We start from the raw sequence: 17,594 nt of genomic DNA on the forward strand, positions 1-17,594 counted from the left end.
CCTCTCGGTCCGCGCCGATGGCTGGCCGAGCTGCCGCCAAACACATTACGGAAGCTACATGAACGCGCGTTTTATCTTTCACACGTCTCTCTCACAGTGCTCTTGGATGGATGGATGGATGCTATGAGCGTCCCCTTTATAAAGGGGCTGTGACATCGGTGTTCCCAGACTCGAAAAAAAAAAAAAAAAAGAACGCGCTGTTGCTACGACCGTCTCCTTCGGCGCGTTTCCAATACAAGTGTAATTTCGTCAACGCTTTAACACACCGTGAGCCGGCGGCTTTCGCCCAAGCCTCACTCATAGCATCCATCCATATCGAAAAATAGCTCTCCGACGCTCGAATGGCTGTCGCACCGCATTCCCCGCTCGCCCTGTGAGAATTAACGGCCAGGCTAGAGGGAAGACATGACGCGCGTAGCGTTTCTCTTCGCATTTCACGACGCTTGGAAGGAGTGCATATCGAGTATCAGTGTTTATTATGTGCTTGTTGATGCCATCTTTGCGCGGTATTCACCATATGCGGTGTCCACGTGTTGCGGTGTTCAACTTGCGGTGTTCAACTACCGCAAGGGCTAAATCATGATCGTGGGCGTTAGTCGTCGGTATGGAGATGTGCCACAACGTGAGTGCGATGCGTCCACATCAAGCGGTGCTATATCCGCCAAACGACAGTAGACATTGTACGTGCTCTCATATACCAATATACCAATGCACAATAAACAATAACGTACTTCTGAGACGACACTTTCGTGTTGTATACCGATCCTTATGACGCAGGGATCAGCCATCTTCTCCGTGGATGCTCCCCCCGTTCCCTCGAAAGCTCTCTGCACCAGACGCGGTTTTACACTGCGTCCTTCCTCGGACAGCGATGACGTCACCGGCCGAGGTCACGTCATACGATGACTTCATGATGACGTCACACACAATTTTGCGATCTGCGAGGCCACGCGGTGACGCTATCGCATAATGACCTTTTTTCACTCGCGTTGACGCGGCCGACGCGGGAGGCCCATGTCAAGCTCTCGCGTTTGAAAGGAATCTAAGGTTTTCGACTTAAAATAAGGGAGCAGCGCTGCGAACGACATCATCGACAAAGCTGGCGCGGCGCCAACTCGCTGATGTAGCGCGCGAGGAGCAAAGGACACCCGACATACCGTGACTTTCGAAGAGACACGTGACTGCTTCTTGTCAAAAAAGGGCGCATTCGCAAATCGCTCGCAGACGCCTCGAGGAGCTAGCGCCCATTTACAGCCGTCGGTCAGGAGATATCGCCAAGGACGCAGCGCCTCTTCGCTTCAAAACACACGGACGAGAAGCCCGTAGAGCATCCGAGAAGGCGTCACATGACTCTACACCGCCAGCATGCCAGAGACCATCGACAACCGATGCCCGTAGAAGGAACACTAATAATTAGGCCAGTTGGCAATACGTCTGTTTGAGCGTCCGTTCGTTTGAGCGCTGTAAATTTTAGCCAAAAAAAAAAAAAGCTCAGGTAACTTCACCAGGGTAGAAAATCGGCATTGTTGCTAAGACATACACGACATTTTTTTAGCGCACAGCAACACAAGCACAAAGAGGGAGGGACACTACACATCGATGACGGCGTGGCTTCACTGTGCTGAGGGCCCAGAGCATGCAGGTATACTGCACCACTCGATCCCGTTACATGGCTTCACTGCGCTAAGGGCGGGTGAATCGTATCGAGAGCTCCAGAACCTCGGCCGATAAAAGCAAGCGTAGGAGAAGGAACAGTCAGTTAGTGAGCCTCTCGGAACAGACATATACCGGACGCTTCAAGAAATAGTGTGCGAAAATCTTCAAAAAATAAAGGAAATCAAGTATGTGCTCGCTGGCGTTAAATTACTATTTCTGTAGCGGCCTTAACATGACTAGAAAAATTACGGCAGCAGGCGGCGCTCCGGTTAAACAGGTAGAGACCCTGCTAAGTGTGCGCTCCCTATTACAGGGTGTCGGCCGAGTTGACATATCTAAATTCCCTGAGTTTTCCTGGTTTTCCCTGAGTAATTTTGCTAAAATTCCATGAGTGAAATGGAACTTTGTTTTACGTCAGGATGGGCAGACACCATGGGGCTCGATGATATCACTCTCTAGTAAGCACATTAAAAAATAAAAATAACTAAATACCATTTGAATAGTAGAGAATACAGTTAAACCTCAATATAGCCAAGTCGGCAAAAGCGGCAATTCACTTCGTTATATCGAAGCTTTGTTAAACAGAAATTCGGCCTTTCGTGGAAGGCATAGTTGCCGAAGGATTCATTTTACACTGAAAATGTCACAAGAATGCTCAACTGAAGCACTAGACACACGATGCGATGCGGCGTCCGATCCGACGTGCGACGCGGCATACGACGATTCAAGACACATGGGGCGAACGAGTACTCAGCGCGCATGCTCCGCCTACACACGCCACCTCGGCTTGCACGCTCGGAAGACATCGTGTCCTCTTCATTGAGTACAAAACAAACGACCTTACAGAGTCACGCTTCGTTCTGTAAGAACATTGTCGCTCGCGAAGGCATAGCTTTATTGGCAAACATCTCAACAGTCGGCATTCGCTCACGATTCCGAGCGTAGGCCTAGCAAGGCGGACGCTGTCGGCAGCGCCGTTCGTGATCAAAGGCGAGCTCATCGTCGAGCGCTTATTTTTATCAACACGGTGAAAACGTTTAGTCTTATGAGACGCATTTACATGCGCCATTGGTTTTCTTGATGGCTTCGATGTGACGAGCAAAGGTGGAAGCGAATCGGGCCGGTGCCGCTGCTTGCCTGCGAAGTGGCCCTCCATCACGGCTCGATATCTCGCTAGTGGTTCGAAAACGGGCGCCGACTTGCACAAGTGGCACACTTCAAACGTATCTTTATTCAATCATGAATTATTTGATGTCAGAAAAAAGTTTAACCAACGTTTTTCATGCCACCGTCAACGGCAATATCTGACGATGCCAGAGTGATCGGAGCCATCCGAGTGTACAAACGCCCAAAAGGAAGCACTAAAGGAAACGCGCCGCCAGAGACGTGACGTCAGACGTCTCCCGCACTGCCATTGGCTGTGGCCGTCTGACCGACGCGGCAGCCGCGCGGCCACATTCAGCGTGCGGCGTGTGAATCGTCTCCCCATGCTGTTGGAAGTTGTTGTATACGTCTGTCGGATGCGGCTGTTGGCGCGAACAGCCGTACGGCGAAACGCATCCGAATTCGCAGATGTGTGCGGCACTTAATACGGCAGTCTGACAAAAACATCTTTTTTTGTTTTTGCGTGGAAAAATAAATTTTTTTGAGCCTGAGTTCCAGCGACCTCAATTTGATGCCTTGCCGGTGTGTCACGTGTAAAGGCAAAATGCAGGTTTAACGTACTGTGTAATTGCGTTTATTCTTTCTGCTGCCGCTGCTTGTTATCAAAACCTCGCTTGCTGCCCAGATCAGTGCGATGCCGATGCTATCATGTTACCCAGCAGAACCACTTGCTCTCCACGAACGCGCAGCATCGAAGACCGTCGCACGATAGCAAGAATGAGTCACACTTTCACCTCGAGGGCGAAATAATGAATCCGATAGCAACAAATTGGAATCTTATACGAATATAGGCTAGTAGCTCATTCCTTCAGGAAACGCAGCCGCTGCAGTAAAAGAAGTTACCTGTCTGTGGCTCATGGGCGCATCCAAGTGCCTACTTTCAGGGAAAGAGGGGGTGGGGGCACGAAGGCTGATGCCGCCGCCTCAGCTCAGCAGTGCTACGGCCGGTCTGGAGGCGCGCGCTCGCTCCTTGCGCGTCTCTAGACCGGCCATGGCAGTGCATTTTAGGGGGGTCACGCGTACTTACAACAGCCCAGAAGGGATCAAGGCGGCGCCTAAGAAGCCTTCGGTGGAAGTGTGCATAGACAACTTGACAAAGGAGGTGGACGTTTATAAGTGTTGAGGCCTGGGCCAGTTGGTTGGTAATCATACTGGCAGGGTTTTTTGCAGTGCGCGAACATAGGGGGGGGGGGAGTCTGTCTGTCTGTCTGTCTGTCTGTCTGTCTGTCTGTGTCTGTCTGTGTCTGTCTGTCTGTCTGTCTGTCTGTCTGTCTGTCTGTCTGTCTGTCTGTCTGTCTGTCTGTCTGTCTGTCTGTCTGTCTGTCTAGCCGCCTACGACTTTGTGCTCTCCTGGCCGTTTCGTTAATCGGATGTATACCAAAATTGGTGTGTCATAACATGGCTTTATTACGAACATAAATGACAGCTCATATCATGAAAATCATGACATGCATGTCATGAACAGCATGATTTACATTCCACGGCCTTTGGGCTCCCTGGCCGTTGAAATGAAGGGATACATACGAAAACTGGTATGACGAGACATTTCTCTATGACGAACATAACTGACACGTGGTAACATGAAAATCATGATATGCATGTCATGTATGACATGATTTACATGCCACGCTCATGGCGCACTCGCGGCCGTTTCGCTAGATTGATATACACCAAAATTGGTACTGTGCGATGTGACTTTATGAAGAACATGAATAGCAGGAGGTAGCATGAAAACCATGACATCCATGACATGTATGTCATGATTTACATGCCACGCTCATGGTGCATTCGCGTCCGTTTCGCTTGCGTGATATACACCAATATTGGTGTTACGCGACGCGACAGTATGACGAACGTAAGTGAGACGTGGTAGCATGAAAATCATGACATGCAAGTCATGTACGACCTGATTTATATGTCACGCTCATGATGCGCTAGCGGCAGTTTCAGTAGATTGATATACACCAAAATTGGTATTGCGCAATGTGACTGTATGAAGAACATGAATGACAGTTGGTAAGATGAAAACCATGACATGCATGTCATGTATGCCATGACTTAATTGCCACGCTCATGATGCATTCGCGGCCGCTTCGCTAGCTCGATGTACACCAAAATTGGTATTGCGCGAAGCGACTGTATGACGAAGGTAAATATGAGACGTGGTAACATGAAAATCATGACATGCATGACATGCACGACATGATTTACATGTCATGCTCATGACGCACTCGTGCCGTTTCGCTTGCTTGACACACCAAAATTGGTATTGCGCGACGCGACCGCATGGCGAACGTAAATGAGAGGTGGTAACATGGAAATCATGACATGCAGGTTATGTATGTCATGATTTACATGCCGCGCTCATTATGCATTCCCGGCCGTTTCGCTAGCTTGGTATACACCAAAATTGGTATTGAGCGATGTGACTGTATGAAGAATATGAATAACAGGTGATAACATGAAAACTATGACATGCATGCCTTGTATGTCATGACTTACATGCCACGCTCATGGTGCATTCTCGGCCGTTTCGATAGCTTGATATACACCCACAACTGGTATTGCGCGATGAGACTGTATGATGAACATTAGTGACAGGTGGTAACATGAAAAACCATAGTATTCATGTCATGTATGGCATGATTTACATGCTCTACTCATGGTGCACTCGCGGCCATTTCGCTCCTTTGATATACACCAAAATTGGTATTGCGCGATGTGACTATATGACGAACATAAATGAGAGGTCTTAACATGCGAATCATGTTATGCATGTCATGTACGGTATGATTTACATGCCACTGTCATGGTGCGCTTCCGGCCGTTTTGTTAATGTGATATATACCAAAATTGGTATGGCATGACACGAGTGCGTGATGAACATACGCGACAGGTCATGCATTTATATACCAGAATATGCGTTTCGTTGGCATGGTGTACACTAGATTGTGCATGCATGCGTGCATGGCAAACATGCGATATATGGTGGACTAGATGCCATGGCATGAATGATTTCATTTGGCTCAAAGACAAACAAGGCAACGTATGCAGCTCTTTGCTGGCTGCTTCGCATTACATCGATTCCCACAGTGCGTGGGATCTGCCGAATTTTTTTTTCCTATGTTCGCGAGCCGCAAAACCCTGCCAGTAGGGGGTGGACGACAGGGACTGAAGGGAGGGAGCGGGGGCTGCCACAGGCTATGTGGGGGGTGTGGGGGGCTGATCGGCCATACCACCCCCTCTCCCCTCTGCATCCGCCACTGATATGGCTTCAACGGAAGTTTTGCAATTAGAGCGCAACACCTACAAAATCAGCAGAGCCCCCCCCCCCCCCCCCCCCGCAACACTACGGCTCCTATTCATGCGCCCATCGCGCGGAGACGCTCGGCTGGTTTCATCTTTGCTTGAGCCCCGTTCGTCGGCAGCGCTCGCGCGCTTTCCCTCGCACATAGAGCATACGACGCGCGGGACACATGGATCGCGATCGGGATGTAATCGCGATTTGGACTTGATATGGAAGATCATGGCGAAGGCAGGAAATTCGCCTGGAGTGTCCATATAAGTGCTATCGCAATGAAAGAAAGGCAAAATAGTCATTATTATTTATTAGTGGTTTGAAGGAAATGGAAATAGGTACCTAATTTCTGCAGTCCAGTAGGGAGCATGGCGTAGTGCGCTAAGATCGCATGAAAGCGCGGCGACAGCCTCAATTGCGGCACATCCGATTATGGTGGCCACGTTTCTGTTTTCCGACATCGCGCGCCGAATCGAGCGAATGGGACCCGTGCCGGTGTCGCGAATTTCGGTCGCCGCTATGCAGTGGCATAACCAAGGGGGGAGGGAGGGGGTACACCGGGCCCGTGCCCCCCCCCCCCGTATTTTTTTTTGCCATGGCATAGAGAGCACAAAATGACACTCGATCACATCTGCCTGCCCGACCCCCATTTCAGATCAAGGAGGTGCCCCCCCCCCCCCCCCCCCCGAAAAAAGTTTCTGGCTACGCCCCTGCGGCTATGCATTAGCTCCGAAGGATGTTATTCGGCTTTGTAGCAAAACATCCACGTGGTGTGGCTGGTAATTGCGAGCAGCAGCCCCCCAAAATATCGGTCGACTGCCTATTACTTGTTGCAGCAGTGTCCTCACAGACAAAGAAAATAAAATAAAAACGCTCTCACTTTCTGTAAATGCGCCGGTTGGTTACCATCGATCTTTGAAGCTCGTCATCAGAGCGAGTAAGCTCTCCGATAACCAAGATACGAGCCTTGTCGACGACATCCGCTTCCTGAACGATCGCGATCGCTTGCAAGATAACTCAAACTCGTTACAACCAGATGAGCCGCCTTAGGCGCTCTGGGTATCCGACGAACCTCTTGGTTTTGGTCGCAGAAGGCTTGCAAAAAAAGAAAACAAGTGCTGCCGCAAGCAGGAACCACCGGCGTACGGTGGTGATACCTTATGTGCACACCATTTCGCACACTCTGCGAAAGATAGGCCGGAAAGCCGGTGTCGACGTTGTGTTCTCGGCACCAGTGCGATTGTCGGGCCTGTGCAAAAAGGTGAATGGCGCTAAGACGCATACGCAATCGTGTGAAATCAAGCACCGCAACCCCTACGTCGCATGCACAGAAGAGGTCATCTACAAGATCCCTCTGACCTGTAACAAGCTGTACATTGGTCAGACGGGCAGGTGCATAAACACACAGCTAACGGAACACAACCGCCACTTTGCAGCAAAAGATTCTGGGCATTTGGCCTTCCATTGTAGGGATTGTGGCTGTGCTCCCACTTTAACAGGTACGGAGATTGGGCGCAAGGAACCCAAGAAGGAAACCAGACAGGTAATCGAGGCCATAGAAATTGACAAGTGGAAAGATAAGTGTATCAGTTGCCCCTCGGTTGCGTTCTCTGAAAAAGCGCTGCGGATACCTTGGTATGTAACCACATACTGTGTGGCAAAATTTTTTATCAGAACCACGTGTTTTTTTTTGTTTTTTTGTGCCTTTACTTGTGCGGTTTCCTCGGTTTTTCCTTTTTTGATCCTCATCGTATCCACTGCTGTCAGAGCGCATGTGCGTGTTCACATACATAAGCCGGGTCTTTCGACAATAAATCACCAGTTGCAGTACAGCGCTTGTGTTTGCGTCTTTTTGTGTACGTGTTCGTTGCCTTTTGTGCGCTGCCTATTCGAGAATCATGGCTCACCAACTAGCCCATCAGTACATTTTAAGCTAGTAATGGGTAGCCGACGCCTGTGGTCATGCATACATAACACACACTGCGCTTCAGCAACACAGGAGGTAGAGGTTCGTAGCCTGATCCGCAAACGCGTGCGTCCCGCTGGCCTCTGTCTCGCAGGCGCTGCTCTCACTCCACCAAGGCACGACATTCGTCCGTCGAAATCACGTCCTTTTTGCAACGCGTATTGCAGCAGTTTTGTTAGTCGGTGCTCTCGCAATCGAAGCAGTCGGCGGCGGAGAAATCCCATCGGTGCATGTGGAACTTGCACTATTCCGATGAGACGGCGCACACTAACACGAAGCGAAAGGCGAAGAACGCAACTGCGTCTAGGTTCCCTTGGCGAGGCCAGCGCAGGCCAGTGACCTACGATATCGCGCGCAATCTCGGAGTAAACGCTAGTAAATGTCGATCGTGGCGCATTACTTCTTTTTACCGTCTCACTGACGGCTCCCGCCTACCTACACCGCCAACAGAGAGCACCGTGCGAAAGAGGATATGTGAAAGATATAAGGCGCGTTCGTGGAGTCATCTGCCAAGTTGGCTTAGTTGGTTGAGCGTCGGGCGCTTACTGTCGCGGCGCCAAAGTCGTGGGTTCGATTCCCAGCGTCGGGTCTTTTTCTTCGTTTTTTTTTCTTTCTCACCCGTTGGCGTCAATTTTATCAACGTCATAACCGTGAAGGAAGTACTTGGTGGACCCCGGCGTAAAACACTTTCGTGTTAAAAAGAAGTCTAAGAGCGTTGGGTTGTAGCGCGCTGCTCAAACACGAAGAGGTAACAACCGTAACAGTTAGTTCGCGCTCGTCCTGTGCGTACCTGTGCGTTCTTTTGGAATGTCCTTCCTTGTGTTTGAGCAGTGCGCTGCAAGTGTCGAGCTGTGACCGTTGTTAGTTCACGGTCGTCCTGCGTGTGTTCTTTTCGTCAGTCCTTTGCGCTCGAGCGGCGCGTTGCAAGTATCGAGGTGCTTGCCGTTCTTCGTGTGACATTCTCATTTTTAAAAATGGCAGACTGGGCTTGTTGGTTTAACATATTTGAAGTTTAAGGCGCGAAAAAGACACGTGCGAAGATAAGGAACACACACACGGAGCGCTCCGTGTGTGTGTTTCTTATCTTCGTCCGTGTCTTTTTCGCGCCTTAAACTTCAAATTCTCATTTGCTGCTATCGCATTCATTGCTTCGTCGTTTCGACGAAACTGACTTTTTTTTTTCAACACGAAAGTGTTTTATGCCGGGGTCCACCAAGACTTCTGTGACGGATTTCCGTCACGGATATGACGTTTATAAAATGGACGCTGATGGATGAGAAAGAAAAAAAAACTAACAAAAAGCTCCGTCGCCAGGAACTGAGCCAACGACCTCTCGATCCGCGACGATACGCCCAGCGCGCTACCGACTAATCCACAGAGGCAAATGCGCGACACTCCACAAACGCCCCTTATATCTCTCACACATTCGCTCTCATACGGTGCTCTCTGTTGGCGGGGATAAGGATCCCTGTATTTTTAAAAGTAGCGACAACTACATGCGCGCCCTCTCGAGGGTTCCAAGGAGCCAGCGATAGCAGACGACGCACCGCTCGCTCCCGTGCATATTGCGGGCGCCTGAAAGCGAACTCGGTGCTCGCTTCAACAATTAAATTATTAACATTTGTGGCCTAAGATGCTCATCAATTGTCAAACTACAGGGACAATAACTTTAACGAGCACGGAGCACGTTCAACGTTAAAAAAAAAAAAAACGCGTGCGTTTTCGAAGCAGGTTCCGAGCGGATTCCCCACAGCAGTTGTCATGCAGGGCATTTATTTTTTTTCTTTGCATATTTTGACATTCGGACAGGTGGTATTTGCGTGAGCTAAAAGTGCTTGTTTTATAGTTCGAATAAAATAGGCAGGTGGTGAGTGTACTGCTACTTTCGGAAACTTCATCGGGCACCTAGCGCTCTTGTAGTGCGTAGCGCAAAATACGCGCTATTATTGGTTTGACTGTGTTTGTCAGCGTTCGGAAGCCTTCCCACGGTTACACGGTGTTTTTAAGTAAGCTAATTTTCTTTCTATTCTGAGGTTTACTTAGGAGAAGGGGGGATATTCCACAAATTCAGTTGCACGGCATATGAGGAATATCAGCGACTAGAGTACCTTTCAAGATGTAGGAAATATAGCATGCCCACTAGTGTCTCGCCCATTTTGATGTTTAACTGTCTTTAACTACGTGCATTTATCGAAAGCGTAGCTCCACCGCCAATTAATTTTGGCTAACAACAGTGCCAAACATCGCCAGTAATTTTCATCTATTATATAACGCTTACGTAACGTTTCAGTGAATATGAGCACCAAGCCCGAGCCTCGGTTGCGTCACGAGATTCGCCGAGTCTACTCACGATTCGACTAGATTGTGCGTTCTGCTGCGTCTTGGCGCACCCCAGGGAGCGCAGCACGGTGAAGGCGGCGGCCAGGTGCTTGAAGGCGTCCGTCTCGCATCCGCCGCCAGCCACGTCGAACAGCTGCCGCAGCAGAACCATGGACGCGTATGTCTTGCCGCTGCCATTCTCGCCACTGCGCATGCAATGCACCACAGCTTTCTCTGCACGCTTCTCTCGTTAGCAAGGAGAGACACTGCCGTTAGTTTCGTGAAACAAACATATTGGAAGCAGTTGTGGTGCTCAGATACACTGCACGTGTCAGCACTTTTCATTCCGAAGGCGATGTTGCATATACCCACAATAAACAAGAAAATATATAAAAACTCGGCGAGGTGAAAATAATATAAAATAATTGCTGCGGTTGTACGTTCCAAAACGACGATATGATTATGTGAGACGCTGTGGTGCACGTCATCGGCTATTTCGAGCACCGCTAGCATATTGCCTCCATAGAAATGCGGCCGGTATTCGATCCCACGACCTTCGGGTCAGCAGTCAAGCATTATAACCACAGGAACTCCACGGCGGATTTCAATGAAGAGCCCCACTAATGCAATCAGACATGTCAGACCACCGTGTGTCAGACGTAACCTACTGCTCGCTTCCAATGGTGCCAACGCTGCTGCGTTGAGCAACGCAGAAAGCCAGCAACCTCAGCGGCCCGATGTCGCGAAAGCAACGAGCTGGCGAGTTAGTTGTAGACGTTTATGCTTAAAAATTAGTTTGAAGCGCACCGAAGACGTCCACCGAGGACAGTGGACAGCGCTTACTCTGCCAACTGATTATTAGTTAGAAAAAAGAAAACATATAAAAAGCAGATACAGGATACTTCATGCATGGTGCGTCCAGCTCTGTTATAGGCATGAAACTTCGCACATGCGTAACAGAGCTGGACGCAGCAAGAAACATTCGTTCTAGGATTACCACGATATTTTTTTTCCTTCATATCAACTATTAGTTATCACAACTACTAGGTGCCTAAAGACGCGCACTTCTTATGATGCAGCTCAACCGTGGCTTGGAGAACACAGTCCTGTCTCCCTTTCCTGATGTGGTAAGATATATGTTTCTAGTCACTTGATTATTGTGCAGAAAATCTCATTTTTTAACCAAGAATGCAACTGACACCTTTAAGTTTCATGTCATGAGCAATTCCTATGAAACACGAACGACTTTCTTTTAATGCGCCTTCTGACGAAACGGCTAATTTCCATCATTTTGATTATGTTATCTTAAACATGGGCCAGTTTTCTTATCGTAGCTAAAAGCCTGGTCAACTGTTTTCTCTTGGCACCTGGGGTACTTTAGCGGTGAAGTTGGGCACTCTAGCTCTTTTCACGCTCGTAGCTAAGAACCAGGTCAGGTCAATTTATTTCCTCGAATACCACTTAATCGGAGGTTTTACAAAAAGGAGTCTATGCAGCAGAAAGTATTTTTCGCATGGTGCCGCAAATTAGGCGAGAAACAAGAAAAATAACTTTCTTAAACTGCGTGAGAAGACGAAGACACAAGTAAGAAAACACTCAGAACACCACGAGCGCAGTACTGCCAACTGTTTATTTTCTGGAAAGCATTACTCATTTTGCCATACTTTTAGGCGTTCATGTGTTTTACTTATAACTTTGTTGAGCGTTAATTATCTTGTTTTCATCAAACGAGGTAATCATCGTCGTTCCGCTTTTGTTCAGGTTATTTGTTATGCCTTAACCACATTTTTCTCTCTTTTTTTGGTTGCTTGTTTTGCTTTTCACTTGCATTTTCACACGATTGCTTTTTCACATGCACGAAGCTCAGCGTGATTGGTGCCACGTGTTTCCGATGTGCGTTTGGCCGCTATCTTGGGCTGCACTCTTATTCAGCAATGATAGTAAATTCGTCGGCACAGGAGAAATTGAAAAGATTGGTCACGTGTACAGGTTCCGGCTTGAAATAGCTGCCATTTGCTTTCCACTGCGCTTCGTGGTGTTCTGAATGTTTCCTTTCTTGTGTCGTCGTCTTCTCGCGCGGTTTAAGAAAGTTTATCGCAACGAACCAACTAGCCTGCCAGAACGTATTACTGAAGAAAAAGAAGCAATCAGACAAAACAAACGATGCTTCTGTCAAAACCGCGAATTCCTGGGCTTCTAGGTCTGGCGTGTTGCAACAGGGATAGATAGATAAAAAACTTTATTTAGGTCCTGAAGGCATCCACCCCGTGAGGACAAAAAAAAAAGAGGGGGGGGGGGCGTTTCTCATGACATCCTTCTGCGCCCGGCTTGGCGCCCCTTTTCTTAAGAAGATATCCGCATAGCACGCTAGACTAGCGCTTCTACGATGGATTGAACTACACCATCAAGTATGCATACCTGAGTATGATGGCCTGTGGGTAGCCTGTCTCGGCCTGTTGCCTGGCCGCCTCGTGCACCACCTGCAGCAGCTGTGGGCACCGGGAGGCTGCGTGGGCGCTGCGCAGTGTCAGCGGGTTGCCCGTGTCCTGGTACGCGTTCACCGACACAAGGATCGGCCCCACGTTGGTCTGCGAACAAGTCCCATCAATTAGGAACGCAATTGCACGTACGTATGCGTTTTCGGTAAAAATGAGGACCTTCAGTCTGGTCGCAATGCAGAGCAACGAGTTTCTGTGGCAAGGAGTCCTGCATTTCTTGCCATGAAAAGCTTGGAAAGTCAACCGTCAAATCCCGCAGTCTAGTTCTTCTTGACGAGGCGTCAGAACCTGAAAGGCGTTGCTGCCATGCATATTGCAGAAAGGACCGAAGCACAGCGTTCCACCCAAGGTCCAGACACACGAACTGCTCCCGTTAAAAATGAAACTGCCTGGTAAAGCTGGTGAAGGTAGTGAAAGGTGCCTTTTATATGGTGGTGACGGCATCATGAGAACGGCACATACAAAGGGAACTTCTCCCAAAGGACAACAGGCAGAAAATCGTCTCCTACTTTACGGCCTATGACAACTACAAGCAGATAAAGAAGGCGGATTCGTGGTGACGTCTGCGTCAACGTACAAAGAAACGGCCGCTGAAGCATTATCAAAGAACCTTGTGCAGGTGAGCAGGAAGGCCTCAAAAGTGAAGACTAGCCATGACTAACGAAATGCAGCTTTCCAGATTAGCTAATGCAATTAGCAAATGCAAGAAAGGAACTTTGGACGTGTTCCTCGCTGTTAAAACACACAAGCTGGACATGCCGTTCAGGGGTATCGTTAGTGAACGCGGTAGATGGTTACAGCAGGTTAGCTTATTGTACTTGACCACTTGAAAGCCCTTGATTTGCGTGATCCATTTCTAGCAAGGAATTCGAAAGATGGTATTTCTTTTTTAAAAGAGCAGACAGAACTAGGACTTCTTTTGTCTATTGATGTCGAGAATTTATGTTACTCCGTACCGCATGCAGGGCTGCTTATGCCTGTCAGAGGTTGCACTGAATTTAATCGGACTATTGACTTTCAAAAATCAGCGGGGATTAGTAGTAAAAGCTTGATGTACCTCCTCGAGTTCTACCTTCGGTTCATAGCTGTGTCCTTTGATGCGGGCTTATTTGTCCAAAAGAAGGAGATATGCATAGGATCCTGTGTTGCCGCAGTGTTGTGCAACATTTTTAACACGAAAGTGTTTTATGCCGGGGCCCACCAAGACTTCAGTGACGTATTTCCGTCACGGAAATGTCGTCCAAAAATTTACACGATCAGATGGCAAAGAAAAAAGTTCCGTCAACGGGCATCGAACCCACCCCCGCTCGGTCCGCAACACCAGATTCCGGGCACGCTATCCACTGCTCCACTGTCCTTTTTTTTCTTTATTTATTGCATATGTACATACATACAGCAGTGACAAACAAATATATACTGAACAAAGAACAAAAAGAAATACAGTTTGCAAGCTTCTTAAAATTACTTCATCTGTAGAAGGCTTTCTACTTGATGAAGCCAATCCGGTACATCGTGCTGGACCTTTTTGTGTTTCGACAAATGAACATATAGACTCGAAGAAGTAGTGTCGAACCGGACGTGCATTAGAGTCTGTGACCGTGGCGCAGCGGATTAATATCAGCATGGCGGTGCGCCATGCTGATATTAATCCACTGCGCCACGGCCACAGACTCTAGAGCCTTTACAAACGCGCCTTTTGTATCTACCACTCTCCCGGTCGACGGGGTGCTGTTGCCCTCTGGGAGCGGTAAAGTAATTCGTCATTACTGTGGCCTCCGCAATTAGCACCTGCAACGCGTTACACATCCGTCCCATTCGGCGCGTTTTCAATAGAAGTACAATTTTGTCAATGCCTTAACACACCGCGAGGTGGCGATCTTAGCCAAAGCGTCGTAAAAGCGTCGGCCTCGCTCATAGCATCACGCTAATCCAAACCAAAAAAAACTTGGCCGCGTATCTGCGTGCATCGCTACAAATGTCGTCTAAAGACGATCGAAGAGGCGCTGTGTGAGATATGGACGCCATATGGCAATACGTCGGGAAACATGAGTGCTGTGTTGCGGGCTGGTAGTCCCGGCGCAGCAGCAGGCGAAGACCGGCGGTGACCAACGCGACCGGCGGGGACGCCAGCCAGCCCGAACACGCGGTTTGGCGCGAAGCGCTGAAGCAGAAGCAACCTCCGCACTCAACGAGTACTCTCCACACACTCTTTTATGTACACGTCGCCTGGGTAAAACAGGAATGCCAGGGCGGCAGTGCAATACAGAACCGAAACCGAAACACAACAATGAGCTCGTGCAGAGGGCATGGAGGAAGGCAAGTTTCAGCGCAGTCGCATTTTCAGCGCAGCTTAAGAAACTAGGGTCTTTAGAATTACGTATGAATGCATTTTCTATTAAAGGAGCACACCACCTAATACTTACCTAGTGATGTTGCGCCTCAGATATGCGTAATATTTACTTTCTGATCGACAACGTTCCCAAATATGAACAGCCATACCAGTTCAAGCTGGGTGGGCGGTAAGCAAGTGGTTCAACTTTGGCCGGGTGGCTGAACCGAGTGACGTGCCGACAAACAGAAAGACAGACAGACAGACCAAAATTTCTCTGTTTAAGTATCCCAAGAAAGACTATCGTTTTTAAAGGGGTGGTGCCACCAAATTTGTGGATTGCACGTTCTTTGCTGTAAGCGTTTCCTATAGTTCCAGGAAGCATGATGCACGCACCAAGATTCATGAATTCTCGCTAAATAATTTAATATCGCCTTTTGATGTGGACAACTTTCGGTTTCGGTTTCCGGGCACCGAGGTTGGGCAGTGACGTAGATGTGTAGGAGGCGTGGTCACATGACCACATAAGGCTGTGACGCACGTAGCCAGGAATTATCGAAACTCGGCGAGTGATGTAGCAACCGATGGTTTGCCGGTACTATAGTGAACTAGAATATATTCTAGTTCACTGCAGCCTGTACGTACGTTGCGGAAGTGGCGGAGGTCCGGAGGTCACTCACGTTACTACAGCAGATTTGGTTTGACGTCACTACAACTTTCGTTGCCCATCCTACAGATCTACGTCAGTGTTGGCGCGCTAGCGATTGGTTTCGATCGGGAGAATGGGCATTTAGGTACACTTTGGAAGTGAATTAAAATATATTCTAAACGTTTACTGTGTCCGACCCTTCGTGTGGAGTGTCCTTGCATACAGAGGAAACCCACAACAGGCTTGTTATAGCCTCGAAATTTGATGGCACCACCCCTTTAATAGATCTGCGACGCGCGCCTGCCTCACCTGGCTGTTACACCACGCTCCCCGCTCACACGCTCGCCCCGAGAAAAATCGCGGCCGGGCTACCGGGTGGCATGACGCGCTTTGTGTTTCCCTCCATACTCCATCTCACAAGCTGGTTGCAGCAGGGTGGAAGCTACGAGGTGTAAACAAAGCACAAGCTTGCGCAGCAAGACATAGTTCTGTTTATAATTGCATTATTATTAGAGAAGGTTAAGACAACCTGCGTTTGTTTGGCACGTGCTACGTCACAGCAATACGTGATACGCTAATGGCGATTCGCATGTAGGTCAAAAGCATTTAATTATTGTGTCGGTAACTGCGATAATTGCGATGACGAACCAACATGGCAGCGCCCATGAAGACAATACTTCTTTGCAGACTAGTTGGTTCACATTTGTAAACTCGACTTGCTGCGCAACCAGCAGGAAAGAAGGAAGAAGACAGGAAAGAGCGCTCCCTCCTTCTTTCCTGCTGGTTGCGCAGCAAGTCGAGTTTACACCCATGAAGACGCGATCGCCCGCTTCGATCCAAACTCCCGCATTCTACTTGCCCACGATCTCGACAGCAGTAAATAAAGGGTAGAAAGGCAAGGTAGAATCGGCCATTGATTTGCGTCATCTCACGCTGGGGACAAAGTACCAGGTACGTCTTGTCCTTATTATTCAGATTAGCTGTTTGTTGAGCCCATTGGTTGAGCCACGCCTGCTAAGCCTCTACCTATTGAAGTTAAAACTGAATCTTGGAAACAGTACAAAATAGACACCAGCACATTGCTGTCGGAGCGTGAGACGCAAATATAGCGCTCACACAAGCGTCGGTTTAGAACTTACGGGCCACACAGCTCACGACGGTGACTTGATAATTTCGAGGCTCAAGAAACCAGCGTCGACGTGTGCTGCCATGTTGTGATTTTTAACACGAATGTGTTTTATGCCGGGGTCCACCAAGTACATCCGTCACGGATCTGACGTCGATAAAATGGACACCAACGGGTGAGAAAGAAAAAAACCAAGAAAAATATACCCCGCTGGGAATCGAACCCACGACGTTGCGACCGCGACGGCAAGCGCCCGACGCGCTACCCACTAAGCCATCTCGGAAGATGCTGGGCACGGCGCGAACGCGCCTTATATCTTTCACACATTCTCTTTCGCGGCGGGCGGAGCGGGGCGGTGCCGCCGTCTGTGAGAGGTGAAAAGAAGTAATACTTCACGATCGACACTTACTAGCGCTTACTCCGAGATTGCACGCGATATCTGAGGTCATGGTTAAAGCGTCTCGATACCAGAGAGGTAGAGTGGCCGCGCTGGCGTCGCCGAGGCACCCTTGACGCAGTTACGTTCTTTGCCTTTGGCTTCGTGTTAGCGTGCGTCGGCTCATCGGAGTAGTGCATCTTCCACGTGCAC

The 17,594-nt window shown here is 48.9% G+C and overlaps 1 protein-coding gene across 1 annotated transcript in view; it reads right to left on the bottom strand.

Annotated features, from left to right (window-relative positions):
- LOC119400559 (unconventional myosin-Vb-like) overlaps positions 1-17,594 on the bottom strand; it is a 260,416-nt gene that overhangs the window by 152,822 nt on the left and 90,000 nt on the right. The window contains exons 5-6 of the mRNA XM_049417693.1: positions 12,822-12,991; positions 10,435-10,609 (exon numbers count right to left, since the gene is read on the bottom strand). Of these exons, the coding sequence (XP_049273650.1) occupies positions 10,435-10,609; positions 12,822-12,991 (345 nt within the window). The remainder of the gene's footprint in view (positions 1-10,434; positions 10,610-12,821; positions 12,992-17,594) is intronic.

The sequence above is a fragment of the Rhipicephalus sanguineus genome, chromosome 7, assembly GCF_013339695.2.
Source record: "Rhipicephalus sanguineus isolate Rsan-2018 chromosome 7, BIME_Rsan_1.4, whole genome shotgun sequence".
NCBI lineage: Eukaryota > Metazoa > Arthropoda > Arachnida > Ixodida > Ixodidae > Rhipicephalus > Rhipicephalus sanguineus.